Source organism: Anser anser, assembly GCF_964211835.1.
Source record: "Anser anser genome assembly, chromosome: 13".
NCBI lineage: Eukaryota > Metazoa > Chordata > Aves > Anseriformes > Anatidae > Anser > Anser anser.
Window position 1 is genome coordinate 15835537 of NC_139734.1, and position 23245 is coordinate 15858781.

Sequence of the window (23245 nt, forward strand, 5' to 3'; positions counted from 1 at the left end):
GGATGCTGTAAAATGAAGTAGTCCCAGAGCGTTACCTATTAGAACGGATGACTACAACATGCATAAATCATGCTGATACTAACAGCAAAGCTCATTAGGTCTGCATTATTTTTTCCCTTTATTTTTTTTTTCAAATGCTGAAAAGCTGACAATAACACGCATGTTACTGCAGTACGGTTGTAGAGGCATGCGAAACCAGGGAAATCTGGACTAACAGCTGTGCATTGTTTCTGATCCATCCTATCAGAAGAGTCCTACGGAAGACTTTCAAGGGCACATCTGCTCTACCCTGCATTTTCTCCCTTTCAGGCTGTGCTTAACGTACCAAACCGTTTCTTAAACATGTCCTGTGTCCATTAGCGCTAGGCGGTCGCTCTCCCTGTCTCAGACCACGTTCAAACACTCAGCCAGGCCGCCAGGTTAGCTGAGAAAAACACTCCTTAAGGGCAGCACGGGCAGTAAGGCAGCCCGCTTGGACTCCTGCGGCGCACCTACGGAAGGCAGAGAAACGAGGCCGGCTGCCCCCACTCGCTTCACCCCCCCCTTCGTTACCCGGCGAGGAGCAGCAGCGGTGCGGGCTCCCGCTGCTCTCTAACGGCCTCTCTCCGCAGCCGGCGCCCTGCCCTGCCCTGGCGGCGGCGATAAGCAGCCGGCCCCCCGCCGGCCCTGCTCGGCCCCAGCGGCACCCCAGGGCACCTTCAGCCCAGCCCCGGCCCCGCCTCAGCCCCCGGCCCGGGGACGGCCCGGCCCGGCCCGGCCGCCCCTCGCGGCCCTGCTGAGGGGAGCGGCGCGGCGGGGAGGCTCGGCCTGACGGGGCCGGGCAGGGGAAGGAAAAGGGTGGCTGGGGGGGGTGGTGGTGGTGCTCGCTCTCCCACATCGCCCCCGGCCCGCACTCACCCCTCGGGGCCGCTGGGTGCGGGCTCCTGGCGGCGCCCCCTTTCTCCGGCCCCCCCCGGCTGCTCCCGTCCCCGCCGGTAGCGTCGTCGCTATGGCTGCCGGGATGGGGCCGGGATGGCGGCCGCCTGCCTCCCGCCGCAGCCATCGCGAGACGGCGCCGCGCCTCGCCCCGCCCCGCCGCCATGGCCGGGGCACCGGCACGGCACGGCACGGCCCCGGGCTGGGCCTTCGGGGGCTGCCCGGCCCCTCGGCAGCACGCCCGGGGACGGGGTGCAGCCGGCGCGGTTCTTCCCTCGTAGGGAAGGCTGTTATCTTAAAAATAATCCATTTCTCCTCACGACTTCTGCGGCCTGACGCCCTCCCCGAAGTGTCCCTCAGCCCTCCGGTGCTCTCGCTGCTGCCTTGTTCTGTCATGGGCTGTTAAGCGTTGTATAACGCAAAAAATGCAGCCCTACACTCACCACATAAGATCGTTTCCAGCTGTAAGATTAACACCGCAATGTTTTTTTTTTATTATTATTATTTTTAAGCCAGGTGAATAATTAAGATTTATATTAAGCCTTCCAGCCAGCAGGATTGCAAAACCTTTTTACCCATTACCAGACTTCACCCGGCAGTGAAACGAACACACGTCTCCTGTGAAACAAACAGAGCAGCCATTAGTATTTCACAATATCATCATGAAACAATCCAGGACAGGAAGTAACATATTTTGTCTATTTAAAATCATGGAAGACGCTTAACAAAGTTACTCATTTTGCAACTTAGCCAAGATGTGTGTGTTAGCACTGATCTTTTTCCAAATACTTCCCTCTGAAGGTCTTACAGTTGCTGGTAGCTCATGAGCAGTTTTAGTTTTATGGCTACAAATTACTCAATACTACAGTTAAAATAGAGAGGAATTAGAAATCCTGTCAGAGTTTCTGAAAATCCGTGCAGTGAAAACTGGTAATTTGTTTGTTTCTTGACAAGTTTCAATTGGCTAATAGTTGTATTTCTGAATGTTTAGAAATAAACTGGAATTACTGTTTTCAAATGGACTTGCAGACTTGAGTCTTCAGGATACATTTAGAAAATTACAATGTTTTTACTGAGTATTAAAAGGGTGTTGCTGATTTTGGAAACCTGTCTCAGGAAAGGCTCCTAGTGTAGCAGACATAAACACGCTTCAGAGATATTCAAATCAATAATAAACAAAATGATCAAATTAGAAAAAAAAAAAACCACCATAATTTAAAATGGCTAGACTGAGAAGCACATTAGTTAGCCAAATTGATATTTTCCAGTTTGTCCAGCTCATTTACAAAGAAAGTTCAGAATCTGTAAGAGTACATTTAGATCTCCATTTGTAAGTTTCCTAGGACTCAGCTTTGGTTTCTCGCTTTTTTTATCTCCCACATAAAATAACGTTCACATTTACTGACCACTTGTTGAAAATCAGGAATCACGCTGGACTCCTTTCTTTTCCACCCACCTATCACGGTGGTTTGTTTCTAGCTTATTCGGGTATTTTAAAAGCCCCGTGTTGACTCCAGTTAAATGTGGAAACTATTGTATATGTCTGAGTAGGAGTCATGTTCTTCTGCCCTGGTTTCTTGTGCCTGATGCATCAGCACAAACTCCACATCATTGACAATTTTGCAATAAAGGGCCCTTGAGAGAGATTGTGCCCCATACTGGGCATTATTAAAGGGATGCTTGTGCCATCACTATTTAACCAGCACTGACATATGCAAAAATGTCACAGAGCTGCTTGATAAACTCGCTGATGCTGAGCTTCTTGGCGTGGAGCATGCACAACGCCTGGATTGGTACAGTCCTGACGCTCTCCTCGCTGCCTTGCCAGCAACCCCCAATACTTCAGATGGATGAAAAAAATACTGAAAGGAGTATACAGCTGTGCCCATAGGCCATGTGCTGTGGTAGACTGCTCATCTGACATGTGGAAGATGGAGACTACTGCCATGCGTGGCAGTAACTAGAATTATGTCAGATGTGTGGGAAGTTCTCTTTATCATTAGGTTATTATTTATTTTGCTTTCTCCTCACATTACTTTATTTTGCCTGAATAATTATTTCTGGGATCAGAGGCAGGCTGAGGTTGCAGTCCTTGTGACAACGTTGGTAAGGTGGGGAAAAGCGAAGAAAAAAATGTGGATGAGGAGGAAATCAGAAATACAGATCCAAAGGCGTAGAGACATAAGATGCAGTAGAGAATCTGTGACAAGCTTGTCAGGTCACTTTAAGCTTAATCTGAGGAATAAAAAGATTCCGTTTCTGTAGCTTATGTTTGGCCCTCTTAATTTTTTACCTACCGTGGAAACCACTGTGAGTTACCTAAAAACATTGGCTAGTCTTCCGTTACATAAAATATGGCCTACTTGCAGCCAGAAACCTGAGACTGGAGTCTACAAATGCAGAATGCTCCTGAATGACTTCTGTGGAAGTGTTTTTGGTTGCTGTGGTGATTATCCATCTGTTTAAATACTTTATATGGGAGATTCTCAACCCATTTATCGAGGAGATGATTTTCTTAAGTTGTGAGAAACACAGCATTATGCCTGATTCCTGTAGTTTTCACACTTGTGTAGCAAAAACTCTACCTTATCTGTCATGGCAGAAAGATAATTGTATTTACTGCTAGTCCGGTATGCCTGTAACACTGGCAAATGTGTTTCAGTGGTGCGGTTGGACAGGCTCACTGAATACAGTTTATGAGGGGGCCTCCTTTAATGAATTCTCAGTCTGAAGCAGTTACACAAAATAAATTGTACTTTTACAAAGTCTGATAGGAAAAGAACTGGTGTGCAGACAGGAGTGCAGCACATTTTATGTATCTCTGTCTTACCCATAGCTTGTAATACATTTAATTCTTAATAATTAATAGTTTTGTTGTGTTTTTAAAGGATCGTGCTTCCTCCAAGCAAACTGTAATATCTCTGTTTTTGAAATAATTGATATAATCCCTGTGAATTTTGTTTTTCTTGACAGTTGCCTTCGCCATGGCACAGCAGTGAAAATCCACTTCGCCTTTCAGATACCTCAGGAAATGAGGTGACGTATCTGTATTATTTCCATTCACACCCATGTTATGTTTTTATCTCATCTTTCTGTAGAAAATATGATTTTTTAATAATTAATACTTAAATAATTAAAATACTTAAATAATTAAAAATGTTATTAAAACAAACAAACAAAACTTCATAAAAGATTTCTTCCTTTTAAAAGACTATCAAAGAAAGAAAATACGGCATTCAACCTACCGCCTTAAGGCAGCATACACATTCTGATTTACAGTAGAAGCAAGAATTGTTCAGCCTAACTGTCTAAGCAGTTCTCTTGCCTTTAATTCATCTATTAAAACTTGTGGTTTGTTTTTTGACTTGCTTCTGTGGCAACTTTTCAAATTTCCACCCCCCAGTGGCAGCACGTTGCATTCCCATTTTACGTCACTTGGGACTTCAACATACTAGCATGTATTTTTTTGTGTCAGGGGTTAGACTGTTTGTTTTTATGACTAATAATGTGGACCTTGGGAGCCAGATATCTAAGTACCATTGAGGAAATATCTAAACCTCTGTTAAAGTGTAATCCCTTTCAGGACGTGTCTATACAAGAGAGTACAGACAACTCAGAGCTCTCACTGCCCATGCTCCAGACTGTCTGGAAGCAAGCCAGTCCAGCTTAGAAGTCCTTTACCTTAGCTCTGTGCCCCTACTAATGGCCCCTGAGACATGCCTATGGTGAGTACGGCATGCCAGAAAGCCATATTTGCTACAGAACAGATAAAATGATTTGGAAAAGTATAGCCTAAAGCATAGCTCAGTTTAAAATACTAAACAAGGGCAGGTTTCATGCACGCTCATTTCTTGAGAATAAGGCCAGTGTGAGATCTAAGCATTCATTTGTCTGGCTCACGTCTTATACTGAGTGAATTTTGCACAAAGTATACTTGTATTGTACTTCAGACAGGTATCAGGGTTCACTTCTTTCTACTTTGTGTCTGGGCTTATGGTTATTCATGTAGGAGTTCTTGACATATGCTTTGTTCCGTGAAGCTGTATAAAAGAAGCCATAATTGGGTCTTAGACATCACAGTATTTATAATCATTTAGAAACCTCAGAGAGAGCAAACGTTTAGAGTTTTATAGACAGTCATCATCTTTATGAAGTGTAGGATCTATTTCTGCGTTGTCTGTAGGACCCTGCTGAGAATCTTCATTGTCCTCCTCATCGAAAAGCTGCAAACTCAGCATGGTCTCCGCTTCTTTCGAGGATGTGCGCACACATCTCTCGGAAATAGGCAGTTAACGGTTGTTTCATTAGACCTCTAATAACATCTCTATTTCATTTTCCTTCCAAACATGTTTACTTCAGTTTTGACACTTATTAATAATGTCATCTCAAAAGTAAGAGGTCAGCCTGACAGATTTACAGCTATTATAAAATATGATGCTATCTGCATACAAATGGACAAGTAGGAGCCTCACAGTGATTTTCCCTATTATTACTGCCTAAGGAAGCAATAAAAATTTAACATTTACCATTGGGAAACACCTGCAGAGATTAAATTAAAACTAGATTATATGCTTATCAGTTAAATGTTACAAAAGCAAACTCTTTGGAGATTAACATAAAAATTATTGTTATCAAAATCTTATTAAAGGCTTCACTCAGTACAATCCATTTTGCACCTCTGCTGCTCAAGCGTTCTACATGTGCAAATTATTAAGTCTTTGTGCAGCTGTATAGGGGAGACAGGGCAGCCTTACTGAGGGCTTTGCTACTTTGCTAGCCGATACCTATGTTTAGATTTGACTTTAAAAGTTGACCACAAGTACCATTTGTCCTTCTCTTTCTGATCCTGCCTCCTTTCTGAAGGACTCTTTACATCGCATGCTCTGTTTCTTGAGCATGGCGCCAAGACCTGCTCCCTCATGGAGTTCTGCTGGGAATTACTCTGGAAGCCACTTGTCCTTCCTGTTGTACTCGTTCCTTATTATGGTCAGCAGGACAAAGACAAAGCATTTTCAAAAAACTAGGAGCTGAGAACAAGCAAGTGTTACTGCTGCTAGCAGATTTTCTTTGTGCAGCCTTTGGTACTTTGCAAACACATTGCAGAAAATAGAAATCTGGGAGGCATGTGGGCCAGAGTTGATCTCTGACCTGGAAATTCAAAAAGCTTTGGATTTGGGCTTTACTGCCTCCAATAATTGAGGAGTTTATAGTGTAGATAATCTATAGGCACTGCCTTGAACATGACACCATCAGCACAGGTACTACGAGTACTTGGATTACATACACAGTGGTTAGAGCTTATTTCTCCATCTGGTATTACTGTGATTCCTTTGACTCCAAGGCATTAGAAGCAAGCTGCCTTTGACATATTCTGAACTGTGTATGGGAGGGTACAACTCAGCAATAGCCACATCCTGAATTACTTAGGTGAAGGCCCAGGCCAGGAAAAAACTTTGTGGAGATCGGACTGAGTGGTGGATCTGGAGAGCATGATGCTAATAAGAGATTGAGATTGTAAATGAGGTGATTGTAAAACAAGTCATGTAGTTTCCAGAGGACAAATTCAGAGGGAGATCATAGGGTATCAGGCCATGGTTCTCCAAACATTTCTTCTGGAGACAAATTTGACTTAGGAACCTTATGGCCATTTTTTCCAGCCACTTGCCATCTCCTCCATTGTGTCAGCACAGACCTTAACGTTTAGGTAAGTGAATCAGGGGTGTGGGGCGAATCCAGCTTAAAAACAAAACAAAGGAAAAATAAACAAAAAAATAGCAATTTAAGTTTATAGAAATCCAGGAAATAGTGCATAGAACAAGGGGGGAGGTGGGTGGGTGGAGGAGATGCAGAGGTTGAAAAGCATAGCCAAAGACTGGGGAGTAGAAATAGCTGGAGCTTGCTTTGCAGGGAAGAAAAAATGTCTGTGCAACCATGGCCTAACATTTGAAGTAATAAGGGTTTGTTGGCCCAGCTGATATTCACTGAAATAGGTTAGGGAGTGTTAGAACGAGTATATCCGGATCAGAGGGGTGGTAACCTGTTACAGGGCAATGCTCACAAGCCCCTGGGCAGACTGGGGGAGGACTCTTGTGTCAACACAGCTGGATTTGGGAGGAGATAGGTGTCCACAGACAGACTCCCGGCACTGTCACAGTGTAAACCAGTCTTGCCTTACGCCTCCCTCTCAAGTGCAATGTGTCTTCCAGCACTACTGTAGCGTCCAGTTTGCCCTCCCCTGTGCCTGAAGGGACAAACTGTACATTAGCATTTTTATAACAAACTTTCTTTTGAGAGTAGGTAATGGACATATCTGGTAACTTAAGCAGAAGCCATAGGCACATCCAAATAGGGTGTGAGTCTGTGTTCTGTCATTTTATTTGGACAAATTACAGTATTTAACTTGGAAAGGCCTACTCATGTCTCTTGCTTGACTGTCAGGCTCTGAGCTGTGTGAATTACCGACATGGGGATTTAAGATTTCATTTTTCAAAAATGACGTACGTTTTTGTATGTACATACCTATATCCAAGATGTAGAAACTACTTAACTGTAGTCCGAATTTTCCAGTCATTATACTAAGTAATTCACTTCTACTGCCACTAGAGGTATAACATTCACTTGAGCAAATACCAAAGGAAACATTTAGTTGGAAGCCTTGCCCATATTAATATTTCATTTTTCAAATAATGCTTTTGATCTGTTTTTTTTTTTTTTTTTTTTTTTGAGGCCTCATCCTACTTTGCTTATTCCTGTTGGGCACTCTTTCTTTTATTGAACTAAAGCTGACTACTTGTGAGATGAAATGCCACCTTGTGATTAAAGGGTACAGAATTGAGTGCTCATTTAAGCTGCATAAAAAGCTAAATTATAGTGTCAGTCATCATATCAATCATCTGCAACTGGCTCATGTGCAAGCTTGTACCAGCACATTTGTAAATCTCATTTCACATTGCTTGTTGTTCTGGTGCAGAATGATGTTTATTCTGAAATGCAAACATAACAAAATCTGATATTAAATTAATTTAATTTGTGTATGTGTGTGATGACCAGCTGCCACTCAGATAGAATAACCTTTTGGAAACGCATGCAAATGTCAGTGGGGACAAGGAAAAGCTTGCAAAGCAGCAAAGCTCCCATGTCCCCGCTGGGAGTGGCAGGAGAATTGCGGTGTACCCTGGGGTTTAATCGTGGACCTGCAGCGTCTGCACAGTTTGAGCGCAACGCAGGGGACGGTTCTGCACCGAGGTGTTTTTTTTTTTGTGGGGAGGCAGAGGTTGGCCACAGTAGGACTAGCTGCAACCCTGTTGGAGCGTAATCTCCGCCTGTTTGAAGTTGGTAACCTTTCTTGCAGAATTTCCGACATGCTCAGCAGCAGCCTGCCAGCTCGCTGCTGCCTGCGCAGAGGCGGCCGGGAGCTGCGGGTTGCTGTGGGAACTGCCCGCTGTGCCACTGCAGAGCTGAGGCCTCGGCAGCTCTCCCGCTGCAGCCACGCAGCCTGGCGTTGCCACATGCTGCCTTTCACCTCCCTCCTCAGTTTTGCCCGCTGAGCACGCTGACGGCAGCTGAGAAGGGACGAGAGTGTGCCAGCTCGAGAGCGAGCGCGGTGGAAGTTCGGTGACTCGAGCTCTCGCCTGAACTGCAAATGTCTCCCATCGCAGCGAGCCCACAAGCAGTCTTTCTGCCATGTTCCCCTTGCAGGACTGCGCCCACCCAACTCCCCGCTCAGCACGGGGAAATGGAAAAACAGGAAATTCCGTGATGAGTACTGGAAGAAGAGATCTCTCTTACGAATTTCGTGAAATTTAGTTTGTTATTTGCAGCGAAACTGAAACTTTCAGAAAATATGTGCGTTATGGATAGATTGAAACTTCTCTTTTAATTTAGTCTCTATTGTACTGTAATATGATGTATTGCCCTGTAATATTTGTAGGCACTGTGCTGCGTGGTCCAGTACTGAAAAATTATTTTGAAGGGAAAATATTGAAATGACACCGGGCGGTCTCAGAATTTTTGCTGTTCCCCTACAATGATTTTTTGTCAAAGTTACTGTTTTCTTGAAGCATTCAATTACAGTAAAAGTGGGCTTATGATGAGAAAGGTGTTTTCAGCATAACTGATGCACAGATCCTCATAAAACTTCTGGTCTAGTGCAGCATTTGGGTTGCTCCTTTCCCAAATACAATGCTAACAGCACAGTTCAATGCAGAAAACATAGATACAGCACTTGGTGTATCCTTGGTATGTCTTCTATTTTAGTTTCTTTGTACTTTTTGTAGTAATACTGATACATTCAATGTAGTTTTACTATACTCTTAAGAAATTTTTGACTAGGAGAAACAGTCTACAAGTAGGGATACTTTGGATTATATTAGCATAACAGTCAATAAAGTAATACCACTGAAATTATAGCAAGGCGAGATATAAAGTGGATCCATTGAATTTACTGAATACAACAGCACTGCTATCTGACCCTACTTTTGCCCTATGTACAATCATTAGCAAGGCTCTGCCATTTATCTACAGCTTCCCCCTGTAGCACACACAATCGTAGGCAGAAAATTTGATAGCAAAAGTGTTTTGAATGTAGTTCACTGGAGCAATTGTGTTTAGAATAATGTTAAAACATCTTGTCTCCCCAAAATCAAGAGAATGGGTGACAATCTGTTAAGCTTTTTCCACAATTTTGATAATTCTTCCAAATGATACAGTTCAGTGTCAAGTTGACCTTTATGTTTTTTTCACAGCTAAGGGAACAGTTACATAAAAAGGATGAATGAGCAACAACAAAAGAGGAAGGCTGGGATCATATAATCTGAAAACTGGAACTGCCTGCATTTATGGTTTCTTATTTCAGTAAGGGAGGCAGCACTGAAGAGTGGTTAAAGCTCATGATTTATAAGTAAGGAAATAGAGGTTCTGTTCTCATTTCTTTCTTATACTCAATGTATGGCCCTGCATAAGTCATTTAAGACCAGACTGCAATTGTCACTTAATTCAAATTAAAAAGGCAGTAAGTGTAAAAGTTCTGAAAAAAAAATCAAACATAACCAATAGTCAAAATTATGCCTTCTTTACTGGTGAAGAAAATGAGGCACACAGCAGTCAACTGTGATTTTCAGTGACAAAAATGCGTTTGACTCATACTAATTTGACTTTAATTTCTCCCTCAGTGAACGAGAATAAAACACTTAAACCATTTGAAGCCCATTGGATGTGAGTTAGTTTATATGACTATTAACAGTTGGGATTAATATTTGTCACTAAGCCAAATTATTGGCAAGAACACAAGTAATACGAAAGCATCATTGATTCTCAATCTTGCTGGTCATTTATGTTCGCCTCTTTTGTTTTTGATAAGATACAGAAGGCTTGACTTTCACACAAATTAGTAATTTGTTACTAGAGCTCTATGACATGCCTGTAACTATGGTTGGGCAGAAGAGTTTCACTTTGTTAAAATCCCAAACCAAATCTGAGCTCATCCAGAGAGCTTCTTCCAGTCTGCCCATAATGGGATTTAACTGGACCCTGTCATACCCAGGCTAGGTGTTTGACATTTTTCCAGGATTTTGGGATGGACATCTGGCATGGCTCGAGCCACTGGATAAAGGTCTGGTCCTCTTGAGGAAGTAGAAAATAGCCCCTAGACCTTGAAACCAAAAATTCTTACACTTTCTCCACGGAGATCCCTGAAAATTGTCATGTTTATTTCCCCCATCCAAAATTCAAATAGCATGGGAATCTGTTGGAGAAGCCACAGGTTAGCCTCGATGCCACACAGACCACTGAGTTTTTGTTCAGCTACTATATTTGAGGCTCACCTGCTTTTGATCTTAATTGTTTTTCAGATATCTTCAGAAATAACAATGCAGAGTATTGACACATGTAAATTTATGGGGTTTGCTAAAGCAGTTCGCTTATAGTTTCATCGACCTAGGCAGCAATAAACAGTAGTGTTTTCAGAGGGAGGACTGAGTTTCTGTCATGCTAGTTCATGATTCAGGATTTTTTTTGCTATTGTCTGTTAAAATTTGGTTTATGGCCTGCCTGACACAGTGACTGATACCGAAATCCTTCGAAGTCTTTTGGAAGTGCAACAGAGGCAATTTCCAGCCCATGATGCAGGAAACTCCTCTGTGCCAATAAATAAAAATTAACGTGAAAGCAGGGTCTGTGGAAAGACCTGGCTGTGACAGAATTGTTTCTGCCTGCTTTCTTGGTTGGAGAGCAGTCACAAAGTGAGGATTTTTACTGAGCCTGTTTAGATCCCCATAAGTGGATTTTGGCAAGAGTCAGGATGTGGCCACTGCCAGCTGAGCATGTATATGTTGTATACCTCTACGAAATTAATGATTAGGCTATGATGAAAAAATAAATCTCAGTAGGAAAGAACAGCTAGCAAAAACCTAAAGCTTGTAAGTCATTCATTAACCTCAGTCTCATTTCTTAGATGGACTTCTTTCATTTTAATGAAGTTAGGGGAAAATTCCATTTTGAGACAGAAGCCATAGCGTAGCCCTGGTCTATGAAATTAGATAGCACTCTTTTGACTATCTACTGGGAAAAGGAACAGCTGAATATAATGCTCGTACACAGACAGCTCTGTATAGTATTTCAAGAAAAGCTTTGAAAAAGATAAGATTCTCATTTTGTACTTCAGCTAAGAGGTGCGCCGACTGCAAGAGTTTACGTTAGACTTGCACTGAGCACAGCAGCTTTCCGTAATGTTGCTGTAGCACCGCCCTACCTTGTTTTAGTGCCCTCCCTGCTTGCCACATCACCAGCTGCTGGTGTCCTGGGGTGCCGTGGGTGTGCTGGTACCAGAGCCTGGATGCAGAGGGCCAGGGGACGGCCTCCTGAGTCTCTGCAAGTGAGCTGCAGCTTTGTGAGACAGGAAGTAAGAGTTCAGCTTGATAACAGATACCCTTTGCTGCTTGTGTTTTGAAAATAGTAAATGAGTAAGAAAAATATTATCATTTTATCTGGTACGCAGCAGGACTTTAAATTTGAGTTTACTTACTTTCTAAACTCTCCATGTATCCCTTGTTTGACCATAGGTTTTCAAACATAGCCACGGGAGGGTTATAGGGATAATTGGCTGGCAGCCTAGGGACTGTACTTAATTAATGAGGAATGCCCCAGCCATAGCAGCATTCCTTGCAGGAGCCACAACGCACATAGCTACAGGTGCTGTCCTGCTCTCTCTTCAGGCCCAGGGACTGCTCTTCTTCATGCTGGAGTACTGTGTGTTGCAACTTGTGCCACATTTGGAAAATAATATGCTCAGTGGTGGATATCACTGTCAGAGCAATAGCCTTTCTATTTATCACTCTGACAGAGGTACAGGGGGTATCCTGGGATCTTAGGGTCCTGCTGTTGCTGCCCTTTTAGTCTTACTACAGATGAATCTCCAGCTGTCAAAGCTTTGGTGGATTCACATTTTTGTGTGCCTCTGTTTGATTAACCATTTCAGGGCAGCTGGCCCTGATCCTATTGGGTTCATCTAGGAGCTTCAAGTGATTGATACCTCCGAGAATTAAGCTCAAAGTCCACTAGGCTAAACTGCCTAGAGCAAAAATGCCCCCAGCCAAAGCCCATTAACTGAAATGTCTGTATTTCACTGAAATTCTTTTTGGGAGACTGAGGTTGCTTTTTCCTTTGTTGCTAGGGGGTCTGAAGTGGTGTGCTTTAGTACTCTATGTTATTAATTTTTGTGTTAATTAGTCTGATAGCTAAATATATATAGGTGATAATTCTTAAATTAAGAAAGTTAGCTTCTACCTGTATGCTTGTTTTAGATTCATAAGGTGACTGTGGGTGCTTGCTGCATGCTTCAGGTAAGTTCCTGTTATGCGTATCAAAGGGTAATTTATGGTTTCAGTTGAATAATTTATATATTTTGTGTAGTTCTGTCTCTTTCTAAAAAAATAGGAGTCTTGTTAGAACTGTGCTTCTTTCTGTGCTTGTTCACCTTCTGATCTACGTTTTTCAGGACTGCTTTTTCAAGTGTTTTCCCCTGTTTTACTTTTTACTTAGTTCTGCTTTCCTGCAGTTTTACTTTCTCTTCTGTCTGTGTTGCTTAATACAAGTAGGAACTGAGGAGAGGGACAGAAGGGCTGTGTGGTCCTGGTAGGAATATCCAAATCATTGGCACTGAGATGCTAACCCATAAAAGGCCCAGTCCACTACTGGCAATTTTCTTCCCAGGGGAACCAAGCTTGTCGTAGCACTGGGCAACCTAGGACCCCCCCTGCCTTAGTGCAAGTACCACTTGCTTTGTATTTTTTGTTTAGTGTGCTCCAAAGCTGAGAATACAAGTGCTATGGAAACCTTGAGTCATCAGCGGCTCATCGTGTATTTCTGCTGTGCTGGACCATCACTAGGCTTTTGTGGTCTTCCCCCTTGAATTTTCAATCCTCTCTTATGTATGCGTAAAGTCTGTGCCCAGCACCGATCACCCACCATGTCCTGTTCCCTCCCCCTTTCTCTGCTGCTTTCTCCTCTTACTTCTTTTCTGCCCTGCTGCTAGATGATAAAATGAGGGAGCAGGAGGAATACGTGTTGGGAGGAAGGGGAGATTGAAGGGGGCAGCAGGCAAGGGTAGGGCAGCTGGGGGATAAGGGACAAGCTGCCTGCCCTCGGCTCGGGGGGGCTGTAGAGTATGCGTTGCGCAAAGCTGGAGAAGTGTTGGGGTGACAAATGAGCATGTTGTGACATGGGAAATAACTGGCACAAACTCCCAGTTCAGTTGGACTTTCCTTGCAAACACAATAGATTTAGCTGAATAGGGAATAATTGAAGTTTGAAAATGTTTCTGACTGTTCTGAAATTGTTTGGAAGAGAATTGGCATTATTACAGCTTTTTTAAAAAAGCTGGGCATAATCATAATTGCAAGTTCTTGTCTCTTATAAATATTGAATATAAAATCTTTCATTAAAGTTACTTTTTTAAAAATGAAACTGAGTAACTTCAGCATGGTACTTTTTTTTTTCTTTTGTTTGTATTTTTCCTTGTCTTTTTGCTGTCTGAGGTAAATTGTTACTTTCACTGGATTATGGAGAGCTGTTGTTTGATGGCCTTAATTTGTCTCTACTGTATTGTGGAGAGTATCAAACCGTTATTGGGGACTGGGGAGCTTTCCCACCGAGAATGGAGGACAGCTGCGTTTTCTACCCTTTGAAAACTGAATATGAGATACAGAGGCTACAATTAAATATGAAAACATAGAATTACATCTTTCCTTTTTTTTTTAATCTGAGATTTGCACTTCACTAGGAAGAGTGAATGCAATATTCTCTCTCTGCACAATTATTAGTATGGTTGCAGCAGGGAAAATGGGGGGAGGGTTGGATTGTGAAGCTCTGCCAAAAGTATTTCCTACCCTAGGAAGAAGCCTGCCAGAAGATACAGAAGAGCCAAGCAGGAGAATGCAGAGAACTGTTCGCTGCTCATTACTGATGTGCAACACTTGTCTTTGTAGCTCTGCACTGAGTAACAGGAACTGCCACGCTGTTTCCAGGATCAGCCAGTGGCAGATGGTTAGAGGTGAGGAAAAAGTACACACGTAAAACAATCTTGGCTTGGTATATCCTCTTGGCTTTCAGAAATCAGCAGGGTAAGGATTTGAAAACCCCAACATTTCATCTTAGCTACTTTATTTCCTATTGATCACACTGTCCCCCAAGAATTTACGTAATGTCTTTTAAAATCCATTTTCAGTCTCCACAGTCTCTTAAGGCAATGACTGCCACTATGCAATTATGGGCGGTATGAAAAAATACATCCTTTTGGGTGTTTGTTTTAAACCTGCTGCTTAATGACTTTGTTGGATGCCCCCTCAGCTTTTATACTGTAAGAGAATGTGAACAATTATTCTGTACATACCTTCTCCATTCAGGATTTTATAGCTATCATTTCCCTCTGCAGTCATTTTTTTTTCCCAACCTGAAGAATTCTTGCCTATTTAATTCCTTCTTGTAGTGAAGCTGTTCTGTATCTCAAAAAGATAAATGTGGGCTTTTTATTACTCCTTTCTTTCTTCTTTCCTCTCTGACAAAAGTGTCAAGGAAACCTTATACAGGAATGCCATAGTTAAAAGATTCTTTGGTGCCTCTTTGTGCCAAAATAATTACCTTTCAGCTCTTAGAAATTGCCAAAAGCTTCTGAAAGGAAGTGAAAACTCTGTTCTTGTAAACCTCTCCAGTTTGAGGTTGCATTCATATCCAAAAGGAGATAAGAGCACACAGCAAGTAAACAGGAGAAGTGTCTGGATTTGAAGTTCTCCTTTGCTGCCAGCAAACCTTCAAACTTAACACACACACAAATTGCGCAAGTGCAAGGAAGTGACAAAATCGGGACCTGAGAGATCAGGAAGTTCAGCAATTCAGGCTGTACTGAGCAAGGTCAGCAGCGCTGAACAGGAACAGAGAGGGCAGAATATTTATTTATTTTGGTTTGGTTTTCCTCCACTTAGTCCAGAATAAGTACAGCATCTTCTGTCACGGGTAAATCTTGAGACAGAAAAGAGAAATTACATAAAGCATCGGTATCTCATCTATGTTCCTATCTGGCATAAATACCCAATTTGACAGAGGCAAATGCAAATATCTTCAGACCCAGGGGCAAGCACCTGCTGGGAACACCTTGCTGCCCTTTCAGTCACACAGGCTTTCCACCTTGTGCCCTTTTTTTTTTTTTCCTTACTCCATCAGATCCAAGCCGACTCTTCAAGACTCTGCAGACCTATTTCTTGCTTGCTGCTGTGTCTCAGTTCTTTGAATTTCCCATCCGGTCTGTCCTGCTGGCAATTCTGCTGCACTGCACTGCCTGTTCCTGCCGTCTCCTTTTTTCATGTAACACTGCACAGAGCTAGCTGGTCTAGCAAGACAAAGGCTGTATCCCTGCCTAGTAAGTTCTTTCTGGAAACTTGTTTCTTCCAAACACCTGCCAGATACCTAAGGAGATGACCGTTTGCTTCCTCTTCCTTGTTATATATAAAAAACAAAACGCCACGTTATTGAAGAATGAAAGAATCTGTGTTTTATTCTCGCTTGCACTTGCTCTTTGCTCAGTTTCCTTCTAGCAGCAACAGTGCTGTTTGGGCCTTTCTCTCCTGTCCTGCCTTGTTGTATTGTTACCACCCACTCATTACATCATGTCTGAAATTAGCTTGAGAGAACTACAGGGCAGGGTTGATTTCTCTTGCCTCTTTAGCGAGGGCTTGGCACAGTTTTGAGTGGCTTTGGGACTGGGGGTGGGGGGAGGAACGACAACAACAAAATAAGCCCTTGCGCAGCTTGGGGAAACCAAGGCAGGAAGGCCAGGTGACTATAGACGATGCTGGTGAAGGTCTGTAGCAGGGACAGTGAGAGCTCACTTGTGTTCCAAGTAGATGATTCTTTCTGCTTCTGTAACTGTCTTCACTGAAGAATGGCCATTAGTATTAAACTTTGAATTTTTCAGGGGGGGGGGAAATATTTTGCAGAGGTGTTGTACTTAACCATAAGCATTTTTCATTGCAGGATGTTTTCTGATGATAAATGTATTTATTGATTGCCTGAAAGAGTTCAGTTCCAGCAAGGGGATAATAATGATCTATTAAAGTAATGTTGGAAATGTTAATATATCAGATTTCCAGTTCAAGAACAGTAATTCTCGAGTCAAGAAGCACTAAGTACAGAGTTAACATCCCATGCAGTAGTGTTCCTACGTATTTTGGAGAATGTCCCTATCTTTTTTTCTAAGACACTACCCTCTTGCCACAGCACCATGCCAGCTGGAGACAGTGGGTGTTCCCCCATGCACTGAAATGATGCTGAGGGCTGAAGGGTGACTTACAGAGCCAAAATTGGAGGATCACGGGTCTGGATGAGGTTTGAGACTCCCTGACTCACAGTAGGGTCTGGTCCGCTTTGGATCAGGCGCAAGCAGGATGTGGAGTGCACGGTCAGGTTAGGTAAACTCTCTCTGTGGGAGATACTTTGAACTCTGTAAGGGAGAATTTCTCTTGCAGGCAAGCCATGTATATAGTAGAAAGTCATAACTGTGTCCAGAAGTGAAACAGTCAAGCGAGGCTTTACTTTCATGATGAAACCTGTTGGTTCAGAGTAGGTCTCTAACCTACGTGAGTACTCTCTGTCATAAATGCCGACTGATAATAGATGAGGTGGTGTTCACTTCTTGGTAGCAGAAAGATGTAGTTTTCCTCACATGGCGCAATTCTTTTGTCTGTCTTTATATTTGGCCTTGTAAAATGTAATAAAAAACAAATCCTGCTACTTTGCACATTCATTTAATTCATATTGTTGCTTTCCACATGGGTAATACTCTGGATTTTTTTATAATGCCTTTCATCCAAAGATCCCAAGCTGATTTGGCCCGGTTCCCAGGTACAGCTTAGCAACACTTAGCATAAGACCAGTAAAAGGAAGTAACAGGGAATTTCACGCAGTTCTTGGCTGGTTGTCAACTCAAATGCACCTACAGGTTAGAGCATCCCCAGGGCTCCTGTACTGCAGCCTCTGAGCCCCCGTTTTCTGCAACTGTGACTGCCTGGCGCACACAGCTCCTGCCTCAGACAGCCAGAAATCCTTCTCCCGTTCCTTTCTCCTCCCCAGAATAAGCTCTGTTGTCTCCCAGCATGTATGAGAGAGAGAGAGAATAGTTTTGTGGGGAAAACACAGTGAGAGATACAGGGTCTTATTCGGATGCTATTTGCAATTTGATCACAAAGATGTACCGAGCTAAAGAACATGCTTTTGGTTTTGTATCTCTTTGCATATGTATAGGTATGTCCAGTATTTTAATTTCTTTTTCTCATCTTTGTATTTATAGCAACTCATTTCTCCAGCTTCCTAAATTTACTGAATTTTGACTACTAAGTTTAATTAAGTTTTTACTACTTTTTGCAGTATCAGAATGTTTGTTGTTTTGTTTTTTCAAACTTTGAGTGCTCTTTCTTCCCTAGAGAGACTCTTGGACTTTGAAACCAGCTGTCATATGGAAAGCTTTGCCTGTCTGGAAATTTGTTCCAGCTTGTTTTGCCGTTCAAAGTGCTGCTTCGTGGATTTATTTTATGTCTTCTCGCAGACGTTTTGTTAGAATTTTGCTTATCTACCATTATTGCAAAATGATCCGCCATCTTAGGCAACCAATCGCTTCCTCATAGTCTTTGCATTATTTTTTAAAGCAAAATGGGTATTAAACTGTGCCTGCTGTTACGCAGGCTGTGGTGATCTGTCTCTCACCTTTGGACCACGGGCACTATTAGCCGTGCTCACATGAAAACCTTCCAAAGGTACTTGGGAGCCCTTTGGGCCGTGATACGCTTTGATGGAAGCATCTGGCAGCCCTGCAAGGGCCTGAGGCTTGTGGTTTCTTTCCTGGCTTTGAAAGAGCCAAGAATGGGGCAGTCACAGTCTGTTTTGTGGAGCTGTGCTTGTGCATTGTCACTGCCCTCACGTTGTACCCTGCTGGCAGCAGCTTTCTAGGAACTGGAGATTCACATCTCTCCTTAGCATGGTACCAGCTGGACTGATGTGCATGCTCACCCCACCTCCCCAGGCTCTGTCATGCATGGCAAAGGCTTAACCCATGTGGTGGGGAGAGAAAATGGTGCTGGCTGCGCTTTACCCCTTTGCTAATAGGCCTCATTTGCTGAAGTAAGTGGAAGAGATGACAAGACTTAATGAAATTCTCAGACGTTCCTTGAATTATTTTCCTAAGCATACAGCTTTCGCTTTTTGTGGTTAAAAATGACAATTACACTGTAGTATTTGTGTACAGTCAATAAATCAGCAGAGGATGTGCTGCAGTCAGGGCATGTATTTGTTGTCTGTTCTTTACACTGAAAATGGAATTTTTGAATTCACAGAAGCCTGTGAAAATGTGAGATTCACACAAAGTTGGGAGGCCCACAGCAATATGGGATTTGCACCTTAGTTACAGTTACTTTCCTCTAACTTGTAAACCCAAACTCCTGGAAGGCAGAGGAGAGTTGGCTGCTATTAAGGCAAGTTTTGGATCAGGCTCTCAAACTCTTTGTCATCTTTAGTGGAATGATTCCAGAAAGGGTATGGAGCAGGTGAAGGGGGCAGAAACCTGTAAGGGCTGAGTTACAGTTTTGTGGAAGTTTGTAGCGTAGTTACAAAATCACACAAACAATGGGGGCTGCTGAGCAATATCCTGGAACATACTGGTCTGCTTTTGTTGTGGCTGGTTTGTTTATTTGTTCTGTTGTTTGTTTGTTTTTTCCTCTTTTCAGAAGGGTCCGTATGAGACTGGCAGAAGCAGCCTGTCCTGTTCTACTGTCTGGCTTAAGAGTGGCTAACTGCTGATGGGTGAGAATACTTATCCCTGATACAGCACAAAATATCAAAGGGCTTGAATTTGCTCAGCTTCTGCCCTCTCAAATATAATTCTCTGTATTCTTACTCTGCCATGTAGTTACTGGAGCTGTGGAAGGAGGAAGTTACTTAGCACATTTTTTTACCCTTCATACTGCACGTGAATTCTTTATGGAAATGAGAGATTTCATCTTTCTGGCAGGGACAGTATAGACTTATGGCTGGCTAAGAGATAAGCACCTGTGAAACCTCACTGTGCTACTGAAACTTTTATCTTGTGTGGTAGTGAGCAAGTCCCTTAGCCCTGGTGGCAACTGCTTTTCTATATAATAGGGCTTATACTTCTCAACTCGCTGAGCGAATTAATCAGTATTTTTACAGTGATAGAACGGTTACCGCTTCTGCTCTGGCCTGAAGCTTTTTAAATCAAGCAGGAAAGTCATCAGGGCAGCTGTATTACAAGGCTGAGATAGGGAGCCACAGATGTGGAGGGGGGAGTGCAGGATTTAGCTGTTGATCCAGATTTTCAGTAGATATTTTCTGACTAAGGTATCAAGCGTGTCCCAAATTCAGATGGCTAATTGGTGCTGAAGCTGACGACCTTTAGTGCCTAAAGGAGCATGGCTAGAGTCTCACAGGTGTATTACTTGTTCAAGTCAGAAAATAGCTAGGTGAGAAAAAAGGATGAAGGAATACAAAAGTGTTAAGAAGTAAGACTGTTAGAGCTAAAATCCTGTTAGTGCCAACAGCTTAGATGTTAAGCTGTGTTAGGACAAGGAACAGAAAAATAATAATTTATCAGCACAACAGGGAAAAATACCACCAATCTGTTCGGTCAGAAATTGACCAAAACCATTCTTAAAGGATAACATTCCTATTTACTGTGGGATAGAATATCGAGGTAGGAATGATTTCAAAATACTTAGTTGTAGGAGAGCTTAATCTGCAGTAGCTGTTCTGATTAATTTCCCCATAGAGACAATTTCTTTACCTATCACAGCTGAAGAAATTAAGATGAGTGTAATTTCAATTGAAAATCAAGCATAGTTTGAACTTTATAGATGTAGCAAATGTCTGTCACCATAGCTGCCAGGTAGTCAGCAGTGCAAACACAGCTTGTACAGAGTAGCCGTAAAGAACCACTCTAGCTGCATTCATGCACATTAGCAACCATGGTGTCCATTATTTTCAGGAATAAAGAAAGTCTCATTAAATTAAGTAGATGTCTTGTGTTGTGCCCAGAAAATTGCTAGACTTCAGCTCTTGTGGTGTCCAGCAGGAGCAAGCTCCAAAAGCTAAAACCCTCAACAGAGGAGTATGTGAACCTCGCCTGCTGCTGCCCTTGGAAAGGTCAGCCTCTGAAACTGGAAACAAGAGAGTTTTGTCTTGACCTTTAAATATTATGTTTGGATGGGAGAGAACTGGCTTTTAGGTTTCTGGCAGTCTGGAGTTAAAATAAAAAATGGTGAGAGTATGAGCTTTTAATTGTTTAGCATTTCATACAGCCTGACTTGAGGACACTGTAGGACGTGGGGCCTCTGGGTTGCCAGTTTGAATTGGCTGAGGTCAGCTGGAATCAAAAGTTAGTCTCTGACCTCATCTCGTTGATGTGAGAGAAATGCATAGGTGGCCTCATCAAGTTCTCAGTGCAGGGACCTAGCGGTATTAGCTGGCACCTTGTACCAATAGTTTATTTTCCATTCAGTCCTTAGCAAATCTATTCATATCTAGGAGCTGTCTTTACAGACTGACATGCAGCAGTACAAAAACAAACAAAAATCAAACAAAAAAACCCACATGGTATCTGTATTTTTGTCTTATTTGTAGAGATTGAAATCCCAGTTCTTATAGTCTGGTTCCACTGGTGTGCACTAATACATAAAATTATTTATCCCTTTTGGAGTTTCTGCTATGATTTCTGACATTCAGAAACTTTAATCCCAGTTGCATTCACAGATATACAACTCACAGAGAAGGCCTAGATAATGGAATGGAGAGTCTCCAAGTTTGATAGTATTTGTTTTCAAAATAAGCTGCTTCTCAACTACTAATTTCTCCACTTACGGTGCACTACAATTGAATAATTTCGTAATAGTGTATTAAATATTTGCAGAGGCTAAAAAGCAACTGCCACAAATGTCTTTCTAAAAACAATATGGAGACCTGCCACTGTCCTGTATTTGGATTTTTTTTTAAATGACAAAAGGGCGAAGTACATCCCTGAATTAAATGGATTTACACTTCTGATTATTTTGATCAAGGTAGGTAACGATCTTTACAAATGTTTGCGTTTTGCAATGGTTTGTTACGGGGATTTCGGAATTTACCTGTGGTGCTGTGAAGCAACAGTATTGCCCAAATAATTCTAAGTACTGGGGTGAAAGCCAAGGCTGACTCTTTGCCTATTGTTCAAATTAAGATGGGAGGAAAAAGTGTGGAAAGAGCCCTCGAATGTAAAAGCATTGGAGAGGAGAATGTTATTAGCTCCTTAATTACTATTGTTAACTAAGATTCATGTCGACAGTGCTGCTTTTGTGTGTTTTGGATGCGGTCCCGGAGGCAGACGCGGCGCTACCCGCTCCCCAGCCCCGCTCATCCCCTCACGGCTGGAGGGGGGGCGGCTGGGGCCTGCCCCGCGGCCCGGCCCTGCGTGTCTTTGTGCGGGGTGCGGCCGCCTCCGGCCCTTCCCCGTGGGGCCGGGACGTTCCCCGCGGGCGGGCAGGGGGTGGGCGCAGCGGCCCTCGGGTCGGCGCGGGGAGGTGCGAGGGGAGCAGCGGCACGGGTGCTGCCCGGCTGGAAAGCAGCGGGGCGAGGCCGGGGGTCGAGCGTTCGGGAGAGCCCCTCGGGGCCGGGAGCGGGGAGCTCAGCCCCCGGGGCCCCTCGCAGCCCCCGGCCGCAGGGCGGCGGGGCCGTGAGGAGCCGTGAGGGGCGGGCGGCCCCTGTGGCGAGGGGCGGGGAGCCCCGCGGCGGGGCGGGGCGGGCCGCGCTGACAGGTGCGGCGGCGCGCGCGCGCGCAGGCTCTCGGCGGCGCCTCCCGCCTCCCCCCCCCCCCCCCGTCAGCTCCGCCGCCTCCCCGCTCCCCTCCGCCATGAATATGCAAATGCGGGTATAATTGGCAGCCAATGGCGTTCGCGCTGGTCACATGGTGCTGGTGGAAGCTCAGGGAAGAGAAGTTGAGGCTGGGCGAACACAGGCAGCAGCTCAGTAACGAGCCGCAGCGGCCGCAGCCGGACCCAGCCGAGCCGCGCAGGGCCGGGCCGGGCCGGGCAGGGCAGGGCGCAGCGCAGCCGAGCCGAGCCGAGCGGAGCGGAGCGGCGGCCGGCCGGGGGAGCGAGCCGCCCCCTCCTCCCCGCAGGGTGCCCGGCGGGCCGGCGCTCCGCCTGGACCATGCCGATCCTCCTCTTCCTCATAGACACGTCCGCCTCCATGAACCAGCGGGCGTATCTGGGCACCAGCTACCTGGACATCGCCAAGGGCGCCGTGGAGATCTTCATGAAGGTGAGTGCGGGGCCGGGGGCAGCCGCCGCCGCCGCCGCCGCCCCCCCCCCCCCACCGCGTGCCCCCCCCGGCCCGCTCACGCCGCCTCTCTCCGCTCTCTCCGCAGCTGCGGGCCCGGGACCCGGCCAGCCGCGGCGACAGGTACATGCTGGTCACCTTCGACGAGCCGCCCTACTGCATCAAGGTAACGGCGCCCCCCTCCCCGCCGCCGCTGCACCCCCCCCCCCGCCCGCCCGCCCGCCCGCCGCGGGGAGGCGGCGCGGCGCAGCCCCGGCCGGGCCGGCGGCGGCAGCGGCCGCTGAAGATGGCGGACATTTTGCTTTTGTATGGAGGAGAGAGGCTGAGGGCGCTGCTGAGATGGAGGAGGGGGGGGGGAGGAGACGGGCGGCAGCGTGATTCACCGCCCCGCCGGGCCGGGCCGGGCCGAGGAGGCGGGCGGGAGCCGGGCTCCGCCTCCCCCTTCCCTCCCCTTCCCCGGCCGTTGCCC

At 44.7% G+C, this 23245-nt stretch overlaps 2 protein-coding genes and 1 long non-coding RNA gene across 16 annotated transcripts in view; 2 read left to right on the top strand and 1 right to left on the bottom strand.

Annotated features, from left to right (window-relative positions):
- Window positions 1–1326, bottom strand: part of MOSPD1 (motile sperm domain containing 1) — a 14769-nt gene extending 13443 nt beyond the window's left edge. For 4 of the 9 annotated variants that reach the window (XM_083797219.1, XM_083797217.1, XM_083797218.1 and 1 more), the window contains exon 1: window positions 898–1326. In XM_083797219.1, the coding sequence (XP_083653345.1) occupies window positions 898–1311 (414 nt within the window). In that variant the 5' untranslated portion in view covers window positions 1312–1326. Of the gene's footprint in view, window positions 1–325; window positions 658–897 lie in introns of those variants that run through there. The other 5 variants (XM_083797222.1, XM_083797223.1, XM_083797220.1 and 2 more) reach the window with 4 other exon arrangements.
- LOC310880837 lies at window positions 1116–18780 on the top strand. Its single transcript, XR_014571946.1, has 6 exons — window positions 1116–1431; window positions 3889–3951; window positions 9660–11812; window positions 12714–12752; window positions 14303–14461; window positions 17883–18780. It is a non-coding gene; the product is annotated as an uncharacterized lncRNA (long non-coding RNA).
- Window positions 18781–22344: 3564 nt separating this feature from the next.
- Window positions 22345–23245, top strand: part of LOC310880832 (integrator complex subunit 6-like) — a 37943-nt gene continuing 37042 nt past the window's right edge. For 4 of the 6 annotated variants that reach the window (XR_014571944.1, XR_014571945.1, XM_083797212.1 and 1 more), the window contains exons 1-2: window positions 22356–22758; window positions 22865–22942. Coding sequence is in view for 4 of the 6 variants with exons in the window: in XM_083797212.1 (XP_083653338.1) it covers window positions 22648–22758; window positions 22865–22942 (189 nt within the window). In the remaining 2 variants the exon portion in view is untranslated. Of the gene's footprint in view, window positions 22759–22864; window positions 22943–23245 lie in introns of all 6 variants that reach the window. The other 2 variants (XM_083797214.1, XM_083797215.1) reach the window with 1 other exon arrangement.